This window comes from Pezoporus flaviventris, unplaced genomic scaffold (genome assembly GCF_033815535.1).
Source record: "Pezoporus flaviventris isolate CSIRO_AGI_PZ_B2104156 unplaced genomic scaffold, CSIRO_AGI_Pfla_v1 ptg000046l, whole genome shotgun sequence".
NCBI classification, from domain to species: Eukaryota; Metazoa; Chordata; class Aves; order Psittaciformes; family Psittacidae; genus Pezoporus; species Pezoporus flaviventris.
This window is the reverse complement of record NW_026892594.1, coordinates 334,392-358,372: the sequence shown is the minus strand read 5'-3', so window position 1 is coordinate 358,372 and position 23,981 is coordinate 334,392. Positions and strand designations below refer to the sequence as shown.

Sequence of the window (23,981 nt, the reverse complement as noted above, 5' to 3'; positions counted from 1 at the left end):
CCCTGGAGGTCTTGAGGAAAATAAAGCCTTTGGTAGCCGGAGCAAAGATGCTTCTATATTGTGAGTGGAGAGAATCACCCACCTTGGTTGTGCATCAAAACCAATGTATTGCAATGGGGTTTTACACTGCAGAGAAATCTTGTTGCTTTATGGGCTTTGGCCACATTGACATTCTATGTCAGAGCTGAGTTTGCCCCTAAACTTGTTCTGAGTTGCTCACTAATATAACTAAGGAGAAAGTCTGGGTAATGCTGAGATTAATGCTTCCCTGAGGTCACTATCTGGATTGAAATTCACTAGGATTTGTATTCTGAACAGGTGATTGTTGCTTTAATCTGATGTTTTATAGACTTAATATGCCCCTATTACTTGCAGTCTGCTTATATAGGCCAACAAAGTTTATCCAGGCCTCTCAGAAATCATCTTGATGTCTGTTTGCATATGGACTGCAAAAACCTGCAAAACCCAGCATATGTCTTTATGTACGTGGCAGTTTGTATTTAGGAGAAGCCAAGCATTGAAAGGTGGCAACTTGGTCTGTGGCTATCAGATTCTCTCTATGGTGGGGCAGGGATGATCCTGCAGTGCTGGACCCATTGCCCAGGCATGAGGCTTACTGGTGCTCCCTTCTGCTCCACATCAGAGGTGTGGTGTGAGAACAGCCTCTGTTTCCACTCTCCCGGCAGGGCATTGGCATGTGGCAGAAGGAGCATCCTTGTTTTGCAGTGGAGGCACCCAGAGTTAGGAATCAGGTTTGCCGCACAGCTGAGCTCCAGCACTGGATGGTTGTTCCAGCAGTGGAAAGAGCAGTGAGTCCTGCAAGGTCCTGGAAGCAGGGATGAGTGTGTACTTTGGACTCTCATGCAGGCAGCTGCCTGCTCTTACAGCATTTAAGCTCAGTCTGCATCATGCCTTGTTTCCAGCAAGACCAGTCATGTCCAGGTTCATACCTCCAAACTCTACTAGGAGGTGGTGATCCCACAGCCTGGTCCCCAAGCATGCCCCTCTGAAACATTTCAGGTGGTCTCATTCTAACAGCCTGATCATGGTTTTGGAGTGGAAGAGAAGAAAGATTTGCATAGAGAGTGAAGCTGTGAGCAGACATGTCTATGGGGAGCCCCACAGCACCTCCTGCTTTTGTACTGGTGACCAGGGTATTAATATTGGGTTTGATTCCTATGGCCAGGCATAAACTGTTCTGCTGAGTGCCATTGCTTCTGATTAAAGTCACGCAGGCTGATCCTGCACCTTATCTTTGCTGGAATGAATTTATGATGGGGAGATCATCCTCATCCCACCAGTGAGACCTCTGAGTTCCATCAGGGCCATGTGGGTTCTCATAGCAGGAAATTCCTGGTGACAGCCACCTTAACAGAAGCCTGGATTTTTAATCTGAGTGTTTAAACATTAATTGGAATTTTTCAGCTTAACATTTAGTCTCAAATTGGCTGTTGCAAAAAAAGGGGACCATGAAGGAAATACCTTGGTGCTTTGCTGTAACTGCTGCTTTGACCTCTTCCACTTTCCTCTTCCCACGTGGACTGGACTTTGCTTTTCCCATGTGCTGCTTTTTGGAGATCCTGAGGCTGAGCTATGGGCAAAGGTAACAAATCTACAGCCACAGGTTTTGCTCCCTTCTAGAAACCACTTCCCGTAGCAGGGCATAAACCTTGAGACCAGAGGATTGCTTGACGCTCTGAGTGCAGGACAACTTGTTTCCAGCACTGGAGTGCAGTTTGGGCTAGTGCAAATGGTAGAATCAGGATTAGCTCATTACCAGTAACACTTGAGCTTGATGTTAGAATTTAGGAGATATTCAGTCTGTGTACCAAAGGGTGAGAAAGAATCAGTGCTTATAGCTTCTCTCAAACCATCCATACTGGCGATTATACGGGCCCTTTCCAGAGCTGCCAGCTGTGGGAAGTGGAATGTGCTGCTGTCTTTTCTTAGCAGAGATTTGATTTTGGGGTGGTTCATAGATGGAGTCAGCAGAACCGTGGTTCCTGGTCACAGCAGTTCCTCCCGCTGTGTCCTGAGGGATGTGTGGTCTTTGTCCTTGTGCCATTCCCTGTGTCAGAGCCCTGTGAGGGTGAGATTTTGTTAGAGCCCTAATTAGAGAAATGCTGGTGCTGGAGCAGGCTGTGATGCTGCTGCTGATTGTCTCCCTGGTGGATTAGTGGCAAGTCCTCCTTAACAAGTGCCTTGAGTAGCTTGAGCTGCTCAACTCCCTGGGACCAGTGATTAATCCAGCTGGTAACAAGGAGCGTGGCTTGCACACAGTGATCCAGGGAAGGAGGTTTTAACTATTTTTGCACCAGAAAACTCAGTGCCAGGAGCAGGGTCGTATGGATAATGGGGCCTCAACCAGGGAACCTCAGGTGACCCCCCCCTGCAGTCCTGATCCAGCTCTGGGGCAGCAGCACAAGAGGGACGTGGAGCTGTTGGAGTGAGTGCAGAGGAGGCCACGGAGATGCTGCGAGGGCTGGAGCAGCTCTGCTCTGGAGCCAGGCTGAGAGAGCTGGGCTGGGTCAGCCTGGAGAAGAGAAGGCTCCTGAAGGGGAGACCTTAGAGCAGCTCCAGTGCCTAAAGGGGCTGCAGGAAAGCTGGAGAGGGGCTTTGGACAAGGGCCTGTAGGGCCAGGCCAAGGGGAATGGCTTTAACCTGCCAGAGGGGAGACTGAGATGAGCTCTTAGGCAGAAGCTCTTCCCTGTGAGGGTGCTGAGGCGCTGGCACAGGGTGCCCAGAGAAGCTGTGGCTGCCCCATCCCTGGCAGTGTTCAAGGCCAGGTTGGACACAGGGGCTTGGAGCAAGCTGCTCTAGTGGAAGGTGTCCCTGCCTGTGGCAGGGGTTGGAGCTGGAGGAGCTTTAAGGTCCCTTCCAACACAAACCAGTCTGGGATTCTGGGATTCTATGACTGTTGGCCCTGCAGTGGAAAGTGCACCATGGGTAGGTTTGGACTGGACTGGGCAAATGGGCACCAAAATGGGCTTTTTTGTGCTTCCATTTATAATTCAGGGTTTTGGTATGGCTTCTGTGAGATGGTTCATCATGTCCATTAAGTAGGAATAAAATATAGCTGCTGAGCAGGGGTGATTCTTCTATGGTGAGCAGCACATATGCTACATATGGATCCAGAAGCACACTGGATTTTTATTGCCTTTAATGTCCTTTTATTGCCCTATTGTCCTTCTTTGCAGAGACCCCAGGGACAATCTGCAGTTTCCTGTTCCTCTGGAGCATTCCTCTGTCAGACTGATGTTACAGGGGACTTTGTACATGCCTCCTGTACTAACATGAAAAGGCAGTTTGTACATGAGTTGATTTTCAGCTTGAAGCCAGTGGTTGCAATATCCAGACTGGAACCAGGATGTCATTCAAGCATGATTGTGGCTGGGAGGAAGGGACACTCTTATGGCAGAAGATCAGGGATGGGTGAGAAGTCCTCCATGAGCTGTCCCATGTCTCTGCTGGCTGGGACCATGTCATGGCTGTGGCAGCAACTGATGCTGGCCCTGGTGTGCTCATGCATGGCTGTGCTCCAGAGCCATGAACATGCAGGCAGCTCCAGGTTGTAAGGTGGCCTGAGAACTCCCAGTGCCACCATCACCAGTTCAAGTAATTTGCTATTAAAGCCATGAAGAGATGCAGGGGGATGTTCTTAAATGCAGCTATTCAGCTTTAAGTCAACATAGTTTTCTCTGTATTTGGATTTGATGATCTTAAAGGTTTTCCCAACATAGCTGATGCTATGATTTGGTCTTGAGTGCTCCTTGTCTTCCTGCTCTGTTCTGCAGCTGAACCAGCCTTGTCCTGGCATTCCCTGGTACAAACCCCCCTGTCTCATAAACCCCTGTGTGAGCTTCATGTTCTCTTTGATAACACTGAGGATATTACTTGCTCTTCACGATTTGCTTTGCGCATCTATTTTAAGGTATTGTCTCCTGCTGGTGCAGGTGGTCACTAGTTGAGCAGTTTTTGTGGGTGCTAAAGAGAAGCAAAATCAGGTTGAAAAGTGTCCCCACTCCGGAATGGTTACAAATAGATGCAGAAAGTCAATCCAGTGTGCATTATGTTCTGCAGGGGTGGAGAAGTTATGTGTGAGGCTGGTTTTTAGTGGCTCCCCAAAGCTCCACCACCATTGCAGCATCTCTGTAAGACGCCCATCAGCTCAACTCTGAGTTCCTGTTACTGTGGGGATATCAAGTGTGGGTTTTTCTCTGTGTTATTTGGATTTACATTTTTCCCCTCCCTTTCAGGTTGGCAAGGTCTCTTCATGGTAGTGTTTGCCCCATGAACTGTGCTCATGCAGTTTGTGTTTGTGCCGTATCGTATTTGGCTGATTTAATTGTGTTTCTGCTCTAAGCTGTTCTCAGCTGAGTCTTGGGAGAAGATGGTAAAGTATTTGTCCATGTTCTTTAGGCATTCAGGCCTCTTTCCAGTTGATGGTTCCAACAGGCTGGAAGTTAAATGTAATAACTTTCTCTATGCACCTTAAGCCTACCAGAGATACGAGTTCCTAAAAACACCCTCTCAACACTCTTTTACACTTTGTTCCAGGCACAGCTACGAGCTTTCATCCCTGAGATGCTGAAGTATTCCACAGGTCGTGGGAAACCAGGCTGGGGCAAGGAAAGCTGCAAACCCATCTGGTGGCCTGAGGACATCCCATGGGCCAACGTCCGCAGCGATGTCCGCACAGAGGAACAGAAGCAGCGGGTGTGTATCTGCCACATCTGCTGCCTTCAAATGGAGCACAGAGGCTTGGAACCAGGTTGTGTGGGAATACTTCTCCCCTCGAGTGACAGAAGAAGCTACGACATTGGCCTTTCATAGGATCACAGAATGGTCTGGGTTGGAAGGGACGTTGAAGCTCATCTAAGCCAAACCAACTTGTGATTCAATGATTTGTTAATATAGGTCTGCTTGGATGGGGAGGGATGCCTGGTGAGGCTGGAAATGGTGCTGTGGCAGTCAGTGCTTTTCTAAGTAGAGATGATTTTCTACTTCTCAGTCCCAGTACCTTGGTTAGAATTCCTTGAAAGCTGGTGAGACATTTCTTTGCAAAGCTTCCCTTTCCCTTAGCCAGATGTGCTTGTTCTGTATCATTACACAGCAACACAAGAGCTCTCCAGGGTGATTTCCGAACCCTGGGGAAAGGAGGGGATGAGAGGGATTAGGTATTGGGGCGTTTTGTTAGAGAATTTGTTGAAAATGGCCCGAGAAAACCCAGTAGGTGTTCATCTGCAGCCTGTTGCTCCAGGCTTGGAGAAGAGTGGCTGGAAAACTGCTTGGTGGAAAAGGACCTAGGGGTGCTGAATGATGGAGCTGAACGTGAGCAGCTTGTGCCCTGGCAGCCAGGAAGCCACCAGTATCCTGGCCTGTACCAGCACCAGTGCGGCAGCAGGGCCAGGGCAGTGACTGTGCCCCTGCACTGGGCACTGGTGAGGCTGCACCTTGAATCCTGTGTTCAGCTCTGGGCCCCTCACTGCAAGAGAGACATTGAGGTGCTGGAGTGGGGCCAGAGAAGGGCAACGGAGCTGGTGCAGGGCCTGGAGCACAAGTGTGATGGGGAGGGGCTGAGGGACCTGGGGGGTTCAGTCTGGAGAAGAGAAGGCTCAGGGGGGACCTGATCGCTCCCTACAACTGCCTGAGAGGAGGATGGAGCCAGGAGGGGCTGGGCTCTGCTCCCAAGGAACAAGGGATGGGACAAGAGGAAATAGCCTCAAGCTGCACCAGGGCAGGTTTAGATGGAGCTGAGGAACAATTCCTTCCCCAGAGGGTGCTCAGGCATTGGAACAGGCTGCCCAGGGCAGGGCTGCAGTCACCGTCCCTGCAAGTGTTCACACACTGTGGAGACGAGGCCTCAGTGCCATGGGTTAGTGGTGGCCTTGACAGTGCTGGGGAGTGGTTGGACTTGATCTTAAGTCTTTTTCACCCTGGTTGATTCTATGATAAGCACACAGGTCATGGCCGTAACAGCCCTGCAGTGCCTCAGAAAGCTTTCTTACACGGTCTCTTCACTCTCTCACTCTCCTGGCAGGTATCATGGACCCAGGCACTACGGACGATCGTGAAGAACTGCTACAAGCAGCACGGGCGCGAGGACCTGCTCTATGCCTTTGAGGATCAGCAGACACAGCAGCAGACGACGACCACACATAGTATAGCACACCTTGTGCCATCACAGACAGTGGTACAAACCTTCAGTAACCCTGATGGCACCGTGTCCCTCATCCAGGTGAGTGAAACCCTCTGGTTTTGCCATTTCCAACACAACTGAATTGAGTTGTCTGCATCAGGTAGGTGGTTTGGAGCAAACTCTTTTTGGTAGCTTAATTTGTCCTTCAAGATTGTTGTCTTTATCTGTATGTCTCAGCCCTCAGGCTTGTTAAACCAGTACTCCCACCCAAAGCAGCAGCCTCATCCTCTCTTCCCCATTCCCATCTCTTGGTCTTCTCTTACAGCAGCACAAGGATTCCTGCAGCTATTTGGGCAAGTGATTCAGGGAGTTGACCTGAGTTTAATTAACTCATTTATGAACAAACACAATTCATGATGTGGCCACACAAGGCCTGTGCTGGCAGTGGGAGGGGGTGATGGGAGGAGAGGTGGTGGGACTGCCTTTCTTTAATGGCATGAAACAGCTTAATCTGTTATTAAGTATTTCTGTACCCTCTGATCCTCATCTTACACCTAAAGTATAATAATATATATATTACACACACTGAATATATATTTGTCTTAGGATTCTTATTTCTATGATTCTATGATCCTCTGTGGTAAAGATGCCTCTTAAACCATTTTAGAGAAGGGGATTCAGGGCTGAAGAGACTGCGTTCAGGCAGGGGCTCAGTGGTGCTACTGTTTTCCCAGTGTCCCCAGTGTGGGGAGGCAGGTTCTGGCTGCTTAGGGTGTTAAAAACTGAAGTACTCCCTTGAAACCTCCCAAGAGCCCCTTGTGGATGTCAGATTTGAACCTCAGCTCCCCCTGTGCCCCTGCCTACAAACCACCACTACCCTCTGGTACCCAGCTGTCCCAGCACTCTGTCCCTCTTGAGCATCATGGTTTTAGTGATGTCTAAAGGTCTCTTCTCACAACCCTGAAGATAAAACCCATGGTGTGGGGCTTTGTTTTGGTCTTGTTTGTTTTCTCAAATGAAAGCTTGTCAGCAGTTCTTAAGCTTTCTGTTCTCCCACCAAGGCCAGGCAGACTTGCCAAGCTGGTTCTGTTTGCTCACCTGCTAACACATGTTTTCCCTTTGACTGGTGTTCTTTTAGATGCTGGGCACCTGAAACCATTGAATTTCTGGCATTTATAGGTTTAGTTCTCCTTAGAAACAAAGCTACACCTCCCTGCCTTTGTCCTTTCCCAGCTGTTAAATGGGGAAAAAGGTAATTTCCAAAGGCAGTGGGGTATTGAGCGTGTACTAATGTTTGACAAGTGCCTGGAGATGAGAGACCCAGTGTATGGTAAGCAAGGAGAGTTATAAATGAGGGCTGATGTGCAGGGTGTTCTGAGCCAGGACTACTCAGTGGTTTAAGTAACTCCCACTCCATAGGAGAAGCATCCTGTCTCCACCACCGCAGCATGTTCACACCTGGGAATGACAGCAGTGTCCTATTGCTGGTCCCTGTAAGAAGGAGAATGGGAGAATAGTGAGGATTTGTCTCCTACATAAGCATAGGGGACAGCACAAGGGCTGTGCGAAACTTGCTTGTGGGCCATATCCACTGTGCAACTGCTATAGATTAGCATGGCTCCAGTGATTCCTCCACCTGGGTGGGGGCAATTCCAAGCACAGCTACAGGTTGGACAGAGAAGCACTTGTGGTGTTGGGTGAGAAGCTCCCCATGACCTGGCTTCAGTGTGCACTTAAACCCAGACCCCCCTGTATGCTGAGCTGCACCACCAGAGCATGAGCAGCAGCCTGCCCCTCTGATGCAATCCAGGGAGACCCCACTTGCAGCACTGTGTGCTGTGCTGGTGTCCTCAGCATAAGAAGGACATGGAACTGTTGGAGCAAGTCCAGAGGAGGCCACGAGGATGATCAGGGGCTGGAGCACCTCCTGTATGGAGACAGGCTGAGAAAGTTGGGGCTGTTGAGCCTGGAGAAGAGAAGCTGCGTGGAGACCTCAGAGCAGCTTCCCGTATCTACAAGGATGCTGGAGAGGGACTCTTCATCAGGGACTGTAGTGATAGGACAAGGGGTGATGGGTTCAAACTGAAACAGGGGAAGTTTGGGTTGGAGATAAGGGAAAGTTCTTCCCTGTGAGGGTGCTGAGGCGCTGGCACAGGGTGCCCAGAGAAGCTGTGGCTGCTCCATCCCTGGCAGTGTTCAAGGCCAGGTTGGACACAGGGGCTTGGAGCAAGCTGCTCTAGTGGAAGGTGTCCCTGCCCGTGGCAGGGGGTTGGAACTGGATGATCTTGAGGTCCTTTCCAACCCAAACCATTCCATGATTTCCTCCCCCAGCCCTTTGAGACAACCCCATATTTTCCATGAGCTCTGCAATTATTACTCAGATCATACTCCCTGTAGATGTGATGCTTTTGAATCTGAGAACATTTGAGTGTCCCTTTGCCTGAATCATGTGGACATTTTCCTTCAATAACAAATGTATTCGCTGCCTTTTGTTGACTCCCATAGGTTGGCACCGGTGCCACAGTTGCCACGCTGGCTGATGCCTCAGAGCTGCCCACCACAGTCACCGTCGCACAAGTGAATTACTCTGCAGTGGCTGATGGAGAGGTAAGGACCTGGCTTGTGTCTGTGGGGCACAAAACAGAATTACCCTCTTTGAACTTCAGGGAAGTGAAGTATTTCCTGGAATTCAGGGGTCGCAGAAAGCACCAAACCTTGCTTCCCCATCCTGCAGTGTTAACAAACACGGGACTGTTAAAGAGCTGGACTGTGGTCCCTTGGAGTCAGGACTGTACAAATGCAGCTATGGTGCAAGCCTCAGTTCTGAATTTTATACATTTTTATATATATCTTCTATAGATGATACAATTTGTGAGCTCTGCTGTAGCAGATAGGCTTAATGACATGCACAAACACACATCCATGTATTCATCTTGAATAGCTCTTCTTCCATGTGTGCTGTACATCCTTGTTTGTCAGATCAGGGTTGGGAGTGATGCCTGGGATATTCTGAGGCTGTGGTTAACAAAGGATATGGCCTGGTTGTGGGCAGTCCCTATGCATCTTTGGCCACTGATCTCTGGATAAAATGGGACTCTTCCCTTGCTGCAGCTTTAGGGAGGTTTGCAGGGAAATCCTGGAGAGGGCTGTGTAAATGTGAGTAGTGCAGAGACAACAGGAGATACGGTTCAGTTACTGTTCTGTGTACTGGGAGAGTTTCTTCCACTGCTTTACAACTTGGCAGACTTGTTTCTGTCAAGGACTTGATCCTCATTGTGATTCCTAAATTTGCATGCATTTATGTTTTCACTTTTTTTTTTAATAAAGTATTTTTCTGTGTTTAAGAAACATTTCTTTAAGAGGCAGCTCCCAGTGCCTACAGGGGCTCCAGGAAAGCTGGAGAGGGGCTTTGGACAAGGGCCTGTAGGGACAGGCCAAGGGGAATGGCTTTAACCTGCCAGAGGGGAGACTGAGATGAGCTCTTAGGCAAAAGCTCTTCCCTGTGAGGGTGCTGAGGCGCTGGCACAGGGTGCCCAGAGAAGCTGTGGCTGCCCCATCCCTGGCAGTGTTCAAGGCCAGGTTGGACACAGGGGCTTGGAGCAAGCTGCTCTAGTGGAAGGTGTCCCTGCCCGTGGCAGGGGTTGGAGCTGGATGAGCTTTAAGGTCCCTTCCAACCCAAACCAGTCTGGGATTCTGTGATTATGATGATGATGATTATTATTATATTTTACCCTCTTTACCTGCAAACCCCTCTTTACATCAGGTCACTTTCTGTCCCTTGGCTGCACAGCAGAATTCCTGGCTGGACGGTGAGGTCTGGTCCTCTCTCATGGATGGGTTTTCATGGCGACAGGTGGCAGCACAGAACAGCTTTGCTCTGCTCCAGCGTCTGCTTCCACCTCAGCCCCCCAGTGAAAGCTTGGTTCTGGGGCTGTGATTTTGCAGCATTTTGCAGCTGCTTTGGTGGTTTTCAAGGACCAGTTTTTTCTCTTCAGATCTGAAAGAAAGTTTTAAAAGGCACAAATAAGAATCAGAGCAACCCAGGCATCCAATTCCTAACGTGAACAGGACATCTAAGGGATATCTTGGCCAAAATAAAGATGCAACAGTAAGTTTGCTCTGGGGATGGGTGCTATTTCTCTGCAGAGATAGACCCACAGCCTGCTGGCAGCCTCTCCAGAGGCGTTTTTGTCCTGCTGTCTCTTGCCATATGAAGAAACTCAGCGTAAATCCCTGAGTTTATAGGACACTAAGCAGCATGGAGCAGGGGTGCTGACTGATATCTCAGCAGCACAACCTTTGTGTTAGTATGGAGAAGGGCCTGGACAGTCCCCGCTTCTTTTCCAGGCCTTACTCCCTCCCAAAGCAGCTTAGGCATCTTTGCAGGGGACGGTTTGTCACAGTGGAGATCTGCTTTATTATACAAATTTGTGTTGCCATGTATTGAGAATATGTATGTCTGTTCCTCTTGTGCATGGCGGTGGGAAGGGTATCTTTTTCCATCTTGGGCTCACTTCCCTTTGGTTTTGGCATGGCTAATGAGTACCACAAACTCAATCTGACTCAAGTCTTGAGTTCTTCACCACCTGCAGTTCTTCCTCTCTGGGCACTCCAGCTAGGTTGCATCTCTCCTAAAAGACGTTGCCCTCTCTAAAATCAGCTGCCTTTCTCCTTTTTTGCAATGCACTATCTCACTGCTTCCTCCCTGCTTTGGATCCTTCCGCCCAGGGCCAGCTCTGGGCACAGGAGAATGAAGCAGTTGCCTTGAACGTCAGACGGCTGGGGATGGCCAAAGAGCTTCGACGAGCGCCAGCTTTGCTTCTGCCCAAGTGCTGGAAAACCAGACTGGCAGCTGCTGAGGAGTGTGTGATAGCAGATGTGAGTGAGAGCACGACAGGTTCTCTCTCCCTCTCCATCTTCTGATGGGACTAACCCTTCTCTTGCCCAAAGGCAGCAAGATTTACTCGAGCCTTAAGCCAGCTCTGCCTCTATGGACTTTTTAGCTTTCTCCATCTGAACAAGTTGAGTTTGGGGTTTATTTTTTCATCACCTTCTGTGGCATTCTTATTTGTGTGTCTCAGCAGGATGGTGAGTAGCCTGAGCCATTTATGGGGCTGAGAACAGTGATGGGAGGGTGGGGGAAGATCATCTTACAAAGCAGGCAGGATGATTTGTCAGCTGATGGACCTTCATCCTCCACTTCTTTAATTGTCTTGGTCCAGTGTGTATTTCTCGTTCACATTGTGGTGGATTTTGGGGCCATACATTCATTATCTCATGAGCTGTCAAGTCCCAAATGGAGAAATGTGGGCAAATGAGCAACTGAGACTGAGTGAACCTTTAAGTAATGTGTAACTGTCTACATCAAGGTTTGAGATAGGGGAATTGAAAGTACCTGAGATATATGAACAGAGCACTTCCCATCTGCCATCTTCTTTCATTAAGTATATTGCTGCAGCACAAAGAAATTCTGTATGGCTCAAACTCATCTGAGTTCACAACTGCTGTACAGATAAACCCTGAATGGGAACAGGAACTGTTCCCCAGAATGACAGTGGATGGGAGCAGTGAGGCAAGTGCATTCCTGTGGGACATGATCCATGCTGGAATTCCAGCACGGCATGTTACTGCTTGAAGTGCCCAGGCTGGCAGGCAGTGATCGGAGTACAGCAGTGGTCAATGCTGTCCCATTTTGTTGTGGACTTGGCTGGATAAGAGGGGTCTGTGGGATGTGAGGGGCTGCACTGATGTTTATGGGGTGTGCTTTCCATGTGTGCGAGAAAAGCAGAGTTCTTGTTTGAACATATGTTTAAAGTTGTTGTTGGACATATGGAGGGCAGAAACTAAAATCATGGGCTATCTATAGAAACTTGCTATCATGGCTGAGGGGGCTGAGGGCTGTAGTGCCCAGCGATGTTCTCAGGTGGATCCCAACTTCCTCCTTCTTTTACCTGTCTCTCAAAGTCAGAGCATGTGCAGGATTCTGCAAAGACCTCTTGAAACTATCTGGCTCTTTCACTTTAGGGCACAGCCATTTGCTCATGGCGTGAATCCAATCTTAGGGCCTCTCTTTTTGGTTTCCCCTTAGGTGGAGCAGAACTGGGCCACGCTACAGGGGGGTGAGATGACGATCCAGACGACGCAGGCATCAGAGGCCACGCAGGCGGTGGCATCATTAGCGGAAGCAGCAGTGGCAGCATCTCAGGAGATGCAACAAGGAGCAACTGTTACCATGGCACTCAACAGGTATGGCTGAGAATCACACGTGCATGACACTTCCTTCTAGGCTTTCACTCTAATGGTGCAAAGACCAATGTGTCCCTTTTCCTTAGCAAATTCCTATGGCAGTGAGTGTCCAGGTGTCTGCAAGACAGTTCCTGATTTCTGTTGTAACCACAGAACACTACTAACATGGAAATTTCCTGGCATAGGAAAAGATGGCTAGTAACTTTATCCTCTAAACTTAGTCATACATCAAGAGTCCAGTTACAGAACTGAGTTTGCTAAGCAAGCAAGAGTCATGAAGTGCTAACAGCACCTGAACTATGTTTTTCTGGGTCTCCCTCAGTATTATTAATGGTTCCTACTAAAGGCTAAGGCTGAATTGCTCTGTTGTGTGACACTATGGACTCTCTTCAGAAATCAGAACCTCCTCCAGAGGACAGTGGTTTGGGGGTTTCTCCCAGGTGTGTTTCTGAAGTGGAAGGTGAACAAGCTGCAGTAGTAATGCTGCTGCTTCATCTTGGAACAAGCTCTGTTAGAGTTTTGGTTGTACAAGGTCTGCAGCATAGTTCTCGACAGTCCATGCAGCAGGAAGCAGTGTCTGTGCTCAGCTCTGGTGAGTTGCTTAAGCTTTGCCTGCTGCGTGGCATGCCACAGATCACCCTGAGAGAGCAGGAGGACCGCAGGAAACACAGCATCAGCCCCAGCAGCGTGGGAGGTTTCACATTGAAGTGTAGATAAAGTATTTTCCTCATCCAAATCAAGATTCTTGTCTAGGCACTGTTGACTGAGCAGCCATGGGTTAGGAGAAGGCCCAAGTCCACATTGATTCTTGGAGTAAAGCTCCAGGACCTTGTGAGATACACAGATTGCTAAAGGAGCCACTCTGGGACTTTCAACAGCTTGCTTCCAAACTGCTGTTGCCACTGAATCACAAACACACCTAGAACTGTTCCTTCTGTTTGTGGTCCAGATTCAGGTCCATCAGATATGTTTTTTTCTGCACTACAATGCAAGGTTGGTTAAATGGGCTTTTTTACTAATAGCTTCACTGTAAAATTGCCTTTTAAAACAAGTGATCTTTTTAGGACACTAAGAACAACAGCTGAAGTAACTAGGTATGGAGTTGCAAGAAAAGCCACGTCTTCTGGAATGTGACTTTCATTTCATCCCATCGCTCATAGTTTTAGCTCTTAAGGTCTCAATGAGCTCTTCCTTTTCCTGCATTATAGAATCAGAGGATGGTTTGGGTTGGAAGGGACCTTAAAGATGCCCTAGTCCACCGCACCCTGCCATGGGCAAGGATCTTCCACTAGTAATAGCTGAAGAAATTCAGAATCATTAAGAAAAATAAAAGTTGTTAGAATTAAGAAGAGCCTCCTAGAAAATATGACTGGAAAAGCCTTCAACAACTCATTTAATCTCTCCTGTGCCTCAAGACAGGATCAGCTTTCATTATACCCAGAAAAGCTCTGTGACAAGTCTGGTCAAACAGCCTGAAGTTCAGGAGTGATGTAAAGGTTGTAGCAGCACTGCAGTGGGAATCACAGAATCACAGGTTGGTTTGTGTTGGAGGGAGCTTAAAGCTCATCCAGTCCCAACCCCTGCCACGGGCAGGGACACCTTCCACTAGAGCAGCTTGCTCCAAGCCCCTGTGTCCAACCTGGCCTTGAACACTGCCAGGGATGGAGCAGCCACAGCTTCTCTGGGCACCCTGTGCCAGCGCCTCAGCACCCTCACGGGGAAGAGCTTCTGCCTAAGAGCTCATCTCAGTCTCCCCTCTGGCAGGTTAAAGCCATTCCCCTTGGCTTGTCCTGTTTAAATTTGCTAGCTTGTTGTCACCCTCTTTATCTACTGACCATAAGTACTGGAGACCTTTCTAGGTGACTGTCCTCCAACACCCTTCCATGTGGATGAGATGTACCTTTGCCACAAAATGCTCCTTGTTGCTTCCAGCTGTGGAACTGGAGTCTTTCCCCTGCCTATAGGAAGGTCTCAGCAAGGTTCTGGTCTTGGAAAGCTGGTGGCTCATCCCAGCTCTGGAAACTTTATGCCTAATTTAGCTGAAAGCTGCCATCATGTAGATGAGGCCCTCAGTGACATGGTTTAGTGGTGGCCTTGGCAGTGCTGGGTAATGGTTGGACTTGATGATCTTAAAGGTCTTTTCCAACCCAGTTGATTCTATGATTCTGTGATCTCTGAACCTTGTTCTATTGGCTGCTGATAGAGTGTAGTCTTTCACGGCCCCACACAGAGCAGTACGTCTACCAGCAGCACGACATGATGGATGATGCGACCTCTGTCAGCTTTGAGGATGGGAAGTATCAGGCCTTCTAGTAAAGAGGACAGAGTTGAGGTGGGTAATTAAATCATTGATTTGAACCAGTTAATGTCTGTAGAACACACTGACTGGAAAAAGCTTTTATGCTGCACATCATTATTATTTCCAGGGATGCAGCTGTACCAGATGATTAAAGTGCTCAGTTGTCCTTGCAGGTGGATTCAGCTAAGTGCTGTGGGTCTGGGAAACAGGGTTCCACCAGTAAATGCATGCTTACCCCAGAGTTGCTGTGCTGGGGTTGGACTTCCTGCAGTGTAAATGCCTTCATACAGCTGCAGGTTCAGTAGGGAGATTATCCAAAGGGAGTAAGAAAGCAGAGCAAGAAAATATTCCGGTTCACTAACAGTGTGTAAGAGCTACTGTGAGAGACAGAAATGAAAATACACCCTGAGCGAATACACTTAGAATGTGAACAGCATCTAAGCAGGAAACCAGGGGAAAAAGAGTGGGAAGTACTTGGAAAATATTTGAGTCAATTGGTCTACCAGGGAATGAGTTAAGGAAGAGCATCCTAGGGGAAGCTAAAGAAAACACCTCCTTTTTTAGTTCATTCAGGTAAGAAATGGTAGGAGATTCAGCTGCAGGGAGATGATGGCTTTGGAATAACTTTGTGGCTAGCAGCAGGTCACCAGAAGTGGTGAATAGTCATCCAACAGGTCTGGAGAATTCTGGATTGCTGCTGAAGGATGCTCACAGCACTCTGATGATGCATCTAAACGGGAAATGAAATGTGATGTCAATAAACGGCAAGTGATGCACATACATGTATCTCCAATAAGGAGCTATATGCTGCAAGTGACCATTCAGAAAGCATTCAGGGGACTATCCTGCAGGAATGTTTTGTCACTGATGAATAAGTATTGTCAAAAGAGTAAGCTGAATAATAGGAATTCTAGGGAAAGTTATAGAGAAGAAGGTGGGATGAGGCCCCTGGACTAACTCATAGAATCATAGAATCCCAGGCTGGTTTGGGTTGGAAAGGACCTTAAGATCATCCAGTTCCACCCCCCTGCCACAGGCAGGGACACCTCACACTAGATCATGTTGTTCAAGGCTCTGTCCAGGCTGGCCCTGAACACTGCCAGGGATGGGGCCGCCACAGCTTCTCTGGGCACCCTGTGCCAGCGCCTCAGCACCCTCACAGGGAAGAACTTCTGTCTTATTTCCAGCCTGAACCTCCCCTGTTTCAGTTTGAACCCATCACCCCTTGTCCTATCACTCCAGTCCCTGATGATGAGTCCCTCTCCAGCATCCTTGTAGCCCCCTTCAGACACTGGAAGCTGCTCTGAGGTCTCCACACAGCTTCTCATCTCCAGGCTGAACAGCCCCAATGTTCTCAGCCTGTCTCCATCCGGGTGCTGCTCCAGCCCCTGATCATCCTCGTGGCCTCCTCTGGACTTGCTCCAACAGCTCCATGTCCTTCTGATGTTGAGGACACCAGAACTAACACGTAGTTTGTCTGCATCTTGAATAGTGTGAGAAATGGTCACCCCCCTCAAACAGATATCTTACATTAGAAAAAGTCTGGAAAGGGCAAAGGGATCAGAAGCCAGAAAGTCCTTGGACGGGGAGTGCACTGTGGCTCTGCAGCTTGTGAAAGAGATTACTGGAAGTCTATGAAATCATGAGGAGAACAGAAAGGGCACAGTTATTCTCTGTTTCTCACAATCTCAGAGTTAAAGGCTGCCCAGCCAGATTGAGGCAGTGCTTTTTGGAGTACCGTGGTGCATTTTCTCTTCACACAGCATCTAATGAAATGCGGAACTCATTGCTACAGGATGTTGTGGAAGTAGAAAGTATAAATGGGTTTCAAACAGGATTAAACAAATCAAACCTGATGGTCCAGATGCAGTCTCTGATGTAGGAAATCAATACACCACTGACTGATGGAAGCTGAGAAGGTGTAGGAAGGGAAGGATCATGCACACTCCTTCCTAAAAGTCTGACCTCATTTGTATGGAGAACTTTATCAATACTGTGCTAAGCTGGGGAGAAGTGCTCCATCTTAGCTAAGTAGAAAGCTGCTGATGTGATCCCGGTGAAGCTCAAGGCCTGTTTCAGTGCAAGGTCATCTGGCAGAAGCAGTAGTGAAGTGGAGAGCTCTCAAATATATAGAGACCTGGAATGTGGCAGTGCCAAAAGGGTGAGTTTTGTACCAGAAACCAGAAGCAGGAAGGAGCAACATGGTGTATATATAACTGCTTGGATGGACTGAAAGCTTTAGTGAAGTCCCAGGTAAAAGGATGTGAAGGTAAGAAGGCAGGGATGTTCTGGCATAAGAGATGTGCAAGCTGGAAAAAGCCAGTGGAAGCTGCTTCTTCCCTTATATTCCTCCCCTACTATAGGTTTGCTGCTCTGAATAACTTCATCTGAGCAGAGTAAGAATCATAGAATGGTTTAGGTTAGAAGGAACCTTAAAGCTCCTCCAGCTCCAGCCCCCTGCCACAGGCAGGGACACCTTCCACTAGAGCAGCTTGCTCCAAGCCCCTGTGTCCAACCTGGCCCTGAACACTGCCAGGGATGGGGCAGCCACAGCTTCTCTGGGCAACCTGAGAATGCCTGGCTATCCCAGTTCCTCCTTTCTGGATTTGTTCTCTTTACACATTGCCTGGGTAAAATGGATGCTATTGGAGTGGAGTTATTTCTGTGTTTGTTCTTCTAACCCTTCTTCCTCCTTTCCTGTGCCCGCAGTGAAGCAGCCGCCCATGCAGTAGCCACGCTTGCTGAAGCCACTCTTCAAGGGGGAGGACAAATTGTCCTGTCTGGTGAAACAGCAGCAGCAGTAGGAGCGCTTACTGGAGTCCAAGATGCCAATGGTAAGGCTGTTGGGAAGCTTTTACTATCTCTGGGGTTTTAATGACCTCTTAGCTAGGGGTTTTCCTTTCTTGTACTTGAAATACCAAGTTTTTGCTAGTTACATAGTTCTGCCTCACTGCAGGTGGTCACTAACTAGGTTGTGACTTGCAGTCTCACAACAAAATGGTAGCACTAACCTCTTATTAACTTCCATAATGCTGATGGCTTTGCTCTTTTCCTCCTTCTGCCAGCTTGCTCTTTAGCTTTAGTTTTTAGGGGCAAACTGCTCCCCATGCTGCATCTATACAGTGCCTACCACAGGGAGGACCAGATTTGGTCAACCAACGCAACTAGTCAGTGCCATGTTAAACTCATCTCCAAAACACTTCACTGTGAAGTGGCAGAGAGTATGACCAACATTTTATTACCCATTCATTCCCCTCCTTTCTCAAGGCTATTTTTGTGTGCTTGATGGCTGCTCTGGAGCAACTGTTGGTTTTCTGCTTGGGTGACACCTTCCAAGTCATCCCTCTTCTGTCAGCATCAGGTTGTTTGCCTCCTGCTATGTTTTCCATCTTGCCATCACAGTCAATACCTTAGTTCTAGGGATGCTATATAGAATTTTTCACCTATTACCTGGATGTCTCTTCTGCCAAGTCTGGTGACTTTTGCAGTTGTTCAAACTAGGTTTGTAGTGGATAAACCAGTAAGTTCAAGAGGTGATACTGGAATGTACAACGGTGTCTAGTAGATGCTCATCCACTGCCTCCAGTTGTGCTGTACTTCTGCCTGATGCCTTTACCAAGTTCTTTCCGAGTTCAGATATGAAACTCACTGGTTATTTCGATTAAATGGATGGAAATATATCAAAATAAGCTCAAAAAGGATGTAAAGTGTGAAATTAAAAGGAAACGTCACCTTGAGGATGGGGCTGTTTGAGCTCTAGTTGTCAAAGGGGGAACAAGCATGTGCAGTCGGATAGCAGAGCCATGACTTCTTTGCATGTGAAGCAGGAGTCTGTCTAGATGAGACCTCGAGCTTGACTTGCATCAAAATCCTCGTCTCATAGGGAATGTGATCATTTTAAAACATCACTATTTAATTTGCAGCAAAACCAGGGAAGTGGAGGGAAGAGTAATTTTACTTGGGGTGTTCAACTTGATGTCTCTTGCTGTGGGGTCAGCCAGCCTGAAGAGGGAGCAGAAATGAAGTGAAAGCCCTGTCCTCGGAGCTGGGAATGCATCTGATGCTGAGAGAGAAGTGCTGTGCTCTGCTTTTCCAGCAGCCCGGCACGAGGGGAATAAGTGACGTGTGTTTATTGAAGGAAGGATCTGACCCTGGATGCTCAAAACCAGCAACTAATCAGATTTGTCCAAGCACGTTAGAGTCCTTTAGCAAATCTGCACCCCTGCCTCCTTTTGGTCTGCATCCAAAATGCTTTCATGGTCTGGATTCCTCTGGATGCTTCCACTGAACAGCACTCCTTCCTGAGTCACTCCACCTCACTCACCCACTATTAATACCATTTTAATGCAGGCTGGGCTGTTTCTTTTGTCCTTTCTTTTTCCCCTTTCTATTTTTTTAGCAGCAGAGTTGGAAATCAGATGGGATTTTGAGTGCATTAAAGGCAGATGCTGCAGCATCTCCTCTGTGCAAACCTCACCCGCAGCCCCTCGCCTTGCTTCCACTCCTGTTCGATTTGCTCTAATCTCCGGTGGCATTAGGGGAAGGGCTTTGTCGGCACAGGAGTCCTTGGAAGCACCATGCTGTTAGTTTTATTACATAACCAGCTAATATATCTCCCTTAGGGATGGAGGAGATGTTGGTATCTATTCCTCCTGTCTCTGTCTGGGGATGGAGAGCAGATGGATTTTCAACATTGGCTCTGGAGGGGAGGATTTGTCTGCCTTCTCCGTATCCTGAAGCCCAGGGTGTGAGTGTGAGCATCCTCCTGGGTTATTTGATGCAGTGCCCTTCTGTTGGGGGGAGATGAAAAACAGGGAGTGATTTGGTGCAATTGGCAGCAGGAAGGGGAGGGGGAAAACGTCTGCCAGAGTCATAATGGCATTAACCAGCAAATTCCCCCTGCTCACTATTGCTTGCAAAGGCTTCATTTGCTGGTATTGCCAATAAGCGCTTCTCTCTAGGACTGCTCTTACCCTTCTGTAGGTGCTTGCTGAGGGATTTCAATCTCTCACTCACTCCATTTTCCCTGGAATGGACATAAATTTATCCCATTTTATTGATAGGAAAAGGAGACAGTAGTTTAACAGAATTGCTTGAAGTCAGGTAAGATGTTTCATCCCTGATTTTAGCCGTTAGATGTAATGATTCTCTTTTTGGTTTCTATCTTGATATGATATTTTCCCATCCATTCTCTGGCATCTGAATAATAATTAAGTGATCCAAGAGAACCAAGAGGGCTAAAAAGAGGCAACTTCTTTATGTTCATGGATGTCTTGGAAGCTAGGGCTGAATTCAGCCTTGCAGGGAGCCCGGGAGCGTGGCTGAACTGCAAAAGGGCTGTGGATTATCTTCTGATCAGTTACATTTATAGCTGAGGGAAATAAGATCTCCTGCTCCCATGCAGTGTCAAACTAGCTAAGTGCATTATGGTTTTCTTGCTACTCTGGAGCATCTGCTCTGAGTGGGGATGCTGGAACCAATGACCCCACAGTATGAGCCTCAGATGTTTGGTTCTTAAGTGACTGGCATTAAAGCAAAGTAATATTCAAAGCAAGTGATGGGGATTGTAACAGCACCACTTCTGAAGTCAGCTGGAAACTGAAAATGCTGCTGTAAGAGGAAACTGCTTTGGGCAGCTCCATGGGATGGGCTGGTGCTGGAGCCATCCCAGCTCACTGGGGCCAGAGGAGAGATACTCAGCGTTGGGAAGGAGAGGTGACATTGCCAGCCTGCAGCCTGGGCCTCGCTTGCTGGAGCATCCTCATCCTGCAGCCTTTTGTTTGACATTGATCTGATCAGGGTCTTGAATGCTGCTGCTTTAGCTACAGGCTTCTGCCTGAAATATTGATGAGGCTTTTGCCTAAGCAGTACCTGTGTGGGGCTGTAGCAGTGCATAGTGCTGCTTGTGAAGGACAGAGCAGGCTCCCTGCCAAAGGAAGGCTGGTTTCATGGTCTCAGCGTCATCACAAGCCTGGGGTTATGGTTTTGTGGGGCAGTGTGTGGCATCTCGGAGGGCTGGTTTGAAGGCAATAGGGATGGTGTGCTCAAAGCTGGGGTTTAAAACAGGACATGGAAGGAGGTGCAGGGGAAAGCTGGTGTTGGGAAAAAGTGGCAGTGGAAAATGTGACATCAAGTTGTGCCCAGGGAATTAATTTAACAGACCTGATTTAGACACAGCCAGATGAAACGGATCCTTGTTTCTCCACCTTAGTCCTCACATGTGGCACCTGCTACCCTTTTCTCAACCCTAAACCATGTTTTACTGATGTATCTTCTCCCTGTGCTGCTGGAGATGCTCCTGGCACCACTAGTGTGCCTGGTGGTGATGTGGTAATGTAGAAATGGGCACTAAGAGGAGCCTACAGGAACGCTTGCCCTTCTCCATCCCAAAATCCAACTGCAATTCTCCGTACAGCCAAAGGGAGCCGTGCTTACAGCTGGGGCTGAGCCAGGATTATGGAGTTGTGATGGAAGCCCAGGGAGAGCATTAGGACTCTGACGTGGGCAGAGGGGGATTAGCAAGCTCTCTGCTTTCGCAAACAGAGGAAACAAGGCGTCAGTGCAGAGTATCCTGCAAGTTAGCACAGGATGAACAAGCCCAGAGCAGCGCTGAGGGTAATGGGGAACTTGCTGCCTGGGAAGAGCTGTTCCACTTGGTGACTTCTGTTAGCAGCAGCAGTTGAAATACTGGGAAGGCTTCAGCTCGGGGTGAGGCAGCCAAGCTTCCCGCATGGAATCAATACAGTGCCAGGTGGGAACCTGTCTCCACCCTCACTGTGCAGATGGGAGATGGGGAACCCTCCTCCTGCAGCACAGAGACCTCCAGGCCAGTCCCACCCCTCTCTGTGTAGGCTTTTTACAGCTGAAAGCACATCCAGGAGGGGAAGGCAGGAGCCGAGACGTTCTCTGGGCTGTGCATGTCTCCATGAGCGTGAAAGCAGTCAGAGAGCAAAGGGAACTGCCTGTTGTTCTTTTCTGTATGCCTGGAGACAGGGAAGTGTGGGACACTGATCCAGTGGGAGCTGATAGTTCTCTTTGCAGGAGAAAACAAAGTAATAATGACATGGAGGGAGGCTTGGAGGTTGCAAGTGCCAGTCTTTAAAAGAAGTTTAGTATTGTTTTCCCTGTTTGATCGCCTTTTTTTAGGGAAGATGGACCCAAATGAGTCGCTAGCAACTTGGCAAAGTGCAGATCAGCTTGTTTGCATCCAAGTGGACCTGAAGGAAAGAGTTGAGCCTTTTGTAGGGTCTTTCCACTGGGAACACATCTTTGCTGAAGTGTTTCCCTGGAACAGGCATGATTTAATCCCAATCTGAAGGAGAAGTGAGGAAAATCAGTGTTGCAGCTACGTTTCAGATGACAGGGTAAGGGAGAGGGCAGCACAGAGAGCTGAAGTGGATGAGAGTGAATTCCTGGGTGCATGCACCAAGCAGAGCCAGGAACAGGGAGAGGTGTTTCCTAGAGGACAAATCACTGCCTAAGTGAATCATTGTCAGCAATGGGCTATGATGTACTCTGAGTGAAATACATTGGCATAAGCCTCAGTTAAAATGAGTTTATTCTGTGTCAAGTACATGCAGTTCCCTACGTGTGCCCTGCAGAGTGAGTACTCGACTGCAGCTCAGCTCTCTCTGCATCTGCACCATTTCCATGTCAGCATCTGCCTGTCCGGGGAGCCCTGGGGTGGATGGTGGGGAATACACAGTGTTAGGATGTGGCACAGCAGGCGGCGTGGTGCTGCTAGGTTCCCAGGACAGTGAGAGCCGAAGAATTCCAAGAACCAAAACAGCTCAGTGTGGACCAGCACAAGTGACTTCTGCTCGCTTTGGCACGGCTTACCTTACCTTGCCATGCCACTTTAAACCCACCATGATGGATCTCCTGTGTTTGCTGCTGTCCTGCATTACTCCTGGGCACTAATCCCGGGCAGCTCAGGCTGTCCTGACGCGGGGTTGTCGTGGGCACTGCGCGGCTTTGCTTTGACATCTTGGGACTGATGACGAAGCGGCTGCCGCTCGCGATTAGGATTTGTCTGCCCACCAACCAGGGCTAAAAATAGTGGCTCAGACAGGTCCGTCTTGTACTGCAGCGGTGGCCAGATTGTCCCTTCAGACCAACTACCCAGGCTTTACCTGCACCAGCGTTGTTGTTGTGTTCCATGGAGCCAGCTTCACACAACAGGTTGGGGTTGTTAGAGCAGGAGGCTGGAGATGGATGCCACAGCACTTGAGTGCTGCTGGCTTTAGGGCTTCTCCTGGCTTGTTGAGTGACCTTGGTCAGTCAGCTGTACATCAGGCCAGTACTGTTTGGCTTCTGGGGCAGAGGGGCTCACAGGTTCTGTTGTTTTATTTCCTTGGGTGAAAGCCACAGAACCATAGAATGGTTTGTGTTGGAAGGGACTTAAAGCTCCTCCAGTTCCAACCCTTGCCACGGGCAGGGACACCTTCCACTAGAGCGGCTTGCTCCAAGCCCCTGTGTCCAGCCTGGCCTTGAACACTGCCAGGGATGGGGCAGCCACAGCTTCTCTGGGCACCCTGTGCCAGCGCCTCAGCACCCTCACAGGGAAGAGCTTCTGCCTAAGAGCTCATCTCAGTCTCCCCTCTGGCAGGTTAAAGCCTCATGATGTACCATAGGTCTCTTTCCTCTTTGCAAAGGCAGCAGTGTTAGAAGAGCATGAGGAGAACCTCATGGATGGTTTGTGCCCCCATTCTGTATCCAAGTCTCGCATGAAGTCTAAGAGGCTGCTTTTTAGCTCTGAAACATGCCTTTAAGATCACAAAGAGAGAAAGTAGCAACACCGGGAGTTGCTCAGTTCCTGCCATGCTCTGTTGCTGTCCCCTAAAAGACACTCTCCTTCCCTGCTCAGCGTGTGTGAGGTGGTGCTAGCGATGCCCCGAAAGAGAACCCACCTTCATCAGGGGTGGGGAGTCACTGCCAAGTCTTTCGCTGCTTCATCACTTCTAACATTTCTTCAGTTCCTCTTGGTTTCAGTGAGCTTCCATGCAGCAAATGAGCTGTGCCCTGCCTGGCCTCATCTCTGGGCTTCTCAATGACCTTACGGCATCTCCAGCACCTCTCCTGCCCTCCCCGTTTCCCCTCCCCTGGTGAGTTTTGACATCCATTCCTGTTATCAGGCAGTTGAGACTTACAGGCTCTCCAGCTGTCACAGCTGATGCTGCCCCGGTTTAAGCAGAGGCCATTTACCTTCCACGTGTCCTGAATTAGGGGAAATGGACAGGAGGGCTGGGTCTGTTTAAAAATTAAAGCTGATTACAAGGCATTAACATTACATTTAAA

General features: G+C 48.7%; 1 protein-coding gene across 6 annotated transcripts in view; it reads left to right on the top strand.

Moving 5' to 3' along the window:
• NRF1 (nuclear respiratory factor 1) overlaps nt 1-23,981 on the top strand; it is a 55,350-nt gene that overhangs the window by 13,832 nt on the left and 17,537 nt on the right. For 2 of the 6 annotated variants that reach the window (XM_061467908.1, XM_061467905.1), the window contains exons 5-10: nt 4,558-4,716; nt 6,041-6,238; nt 8,645-8,746; nt 10,868-11,017; nt 12,228-12,385; nt 17,394-17,518. In XM_061467908.1, the coding sequence (XP_061323892.1) occupies nt 4,558-4,716; nt 6,041-6,238; nt 8,645-8,746; nt 10,868-11,017; nt 12,228-12,385; nt 17,394-17,518 (892 nt within the window). Of the gene's footprint in view, nt 1-4,557; nt 4,717-6,040; nt 6,239-8,644; nt 8,747-10,867; nt 11,018-12,227; nt 12,386-17,393; nt 17,519-21,830; nt 22,377-23,981 lie in introns of those variants that run through there. The other 4 variants (XM_061467911.1, XM_061467909.1, XM_061467906.1 and 1 more) reach the window with 3 other exon arrangements.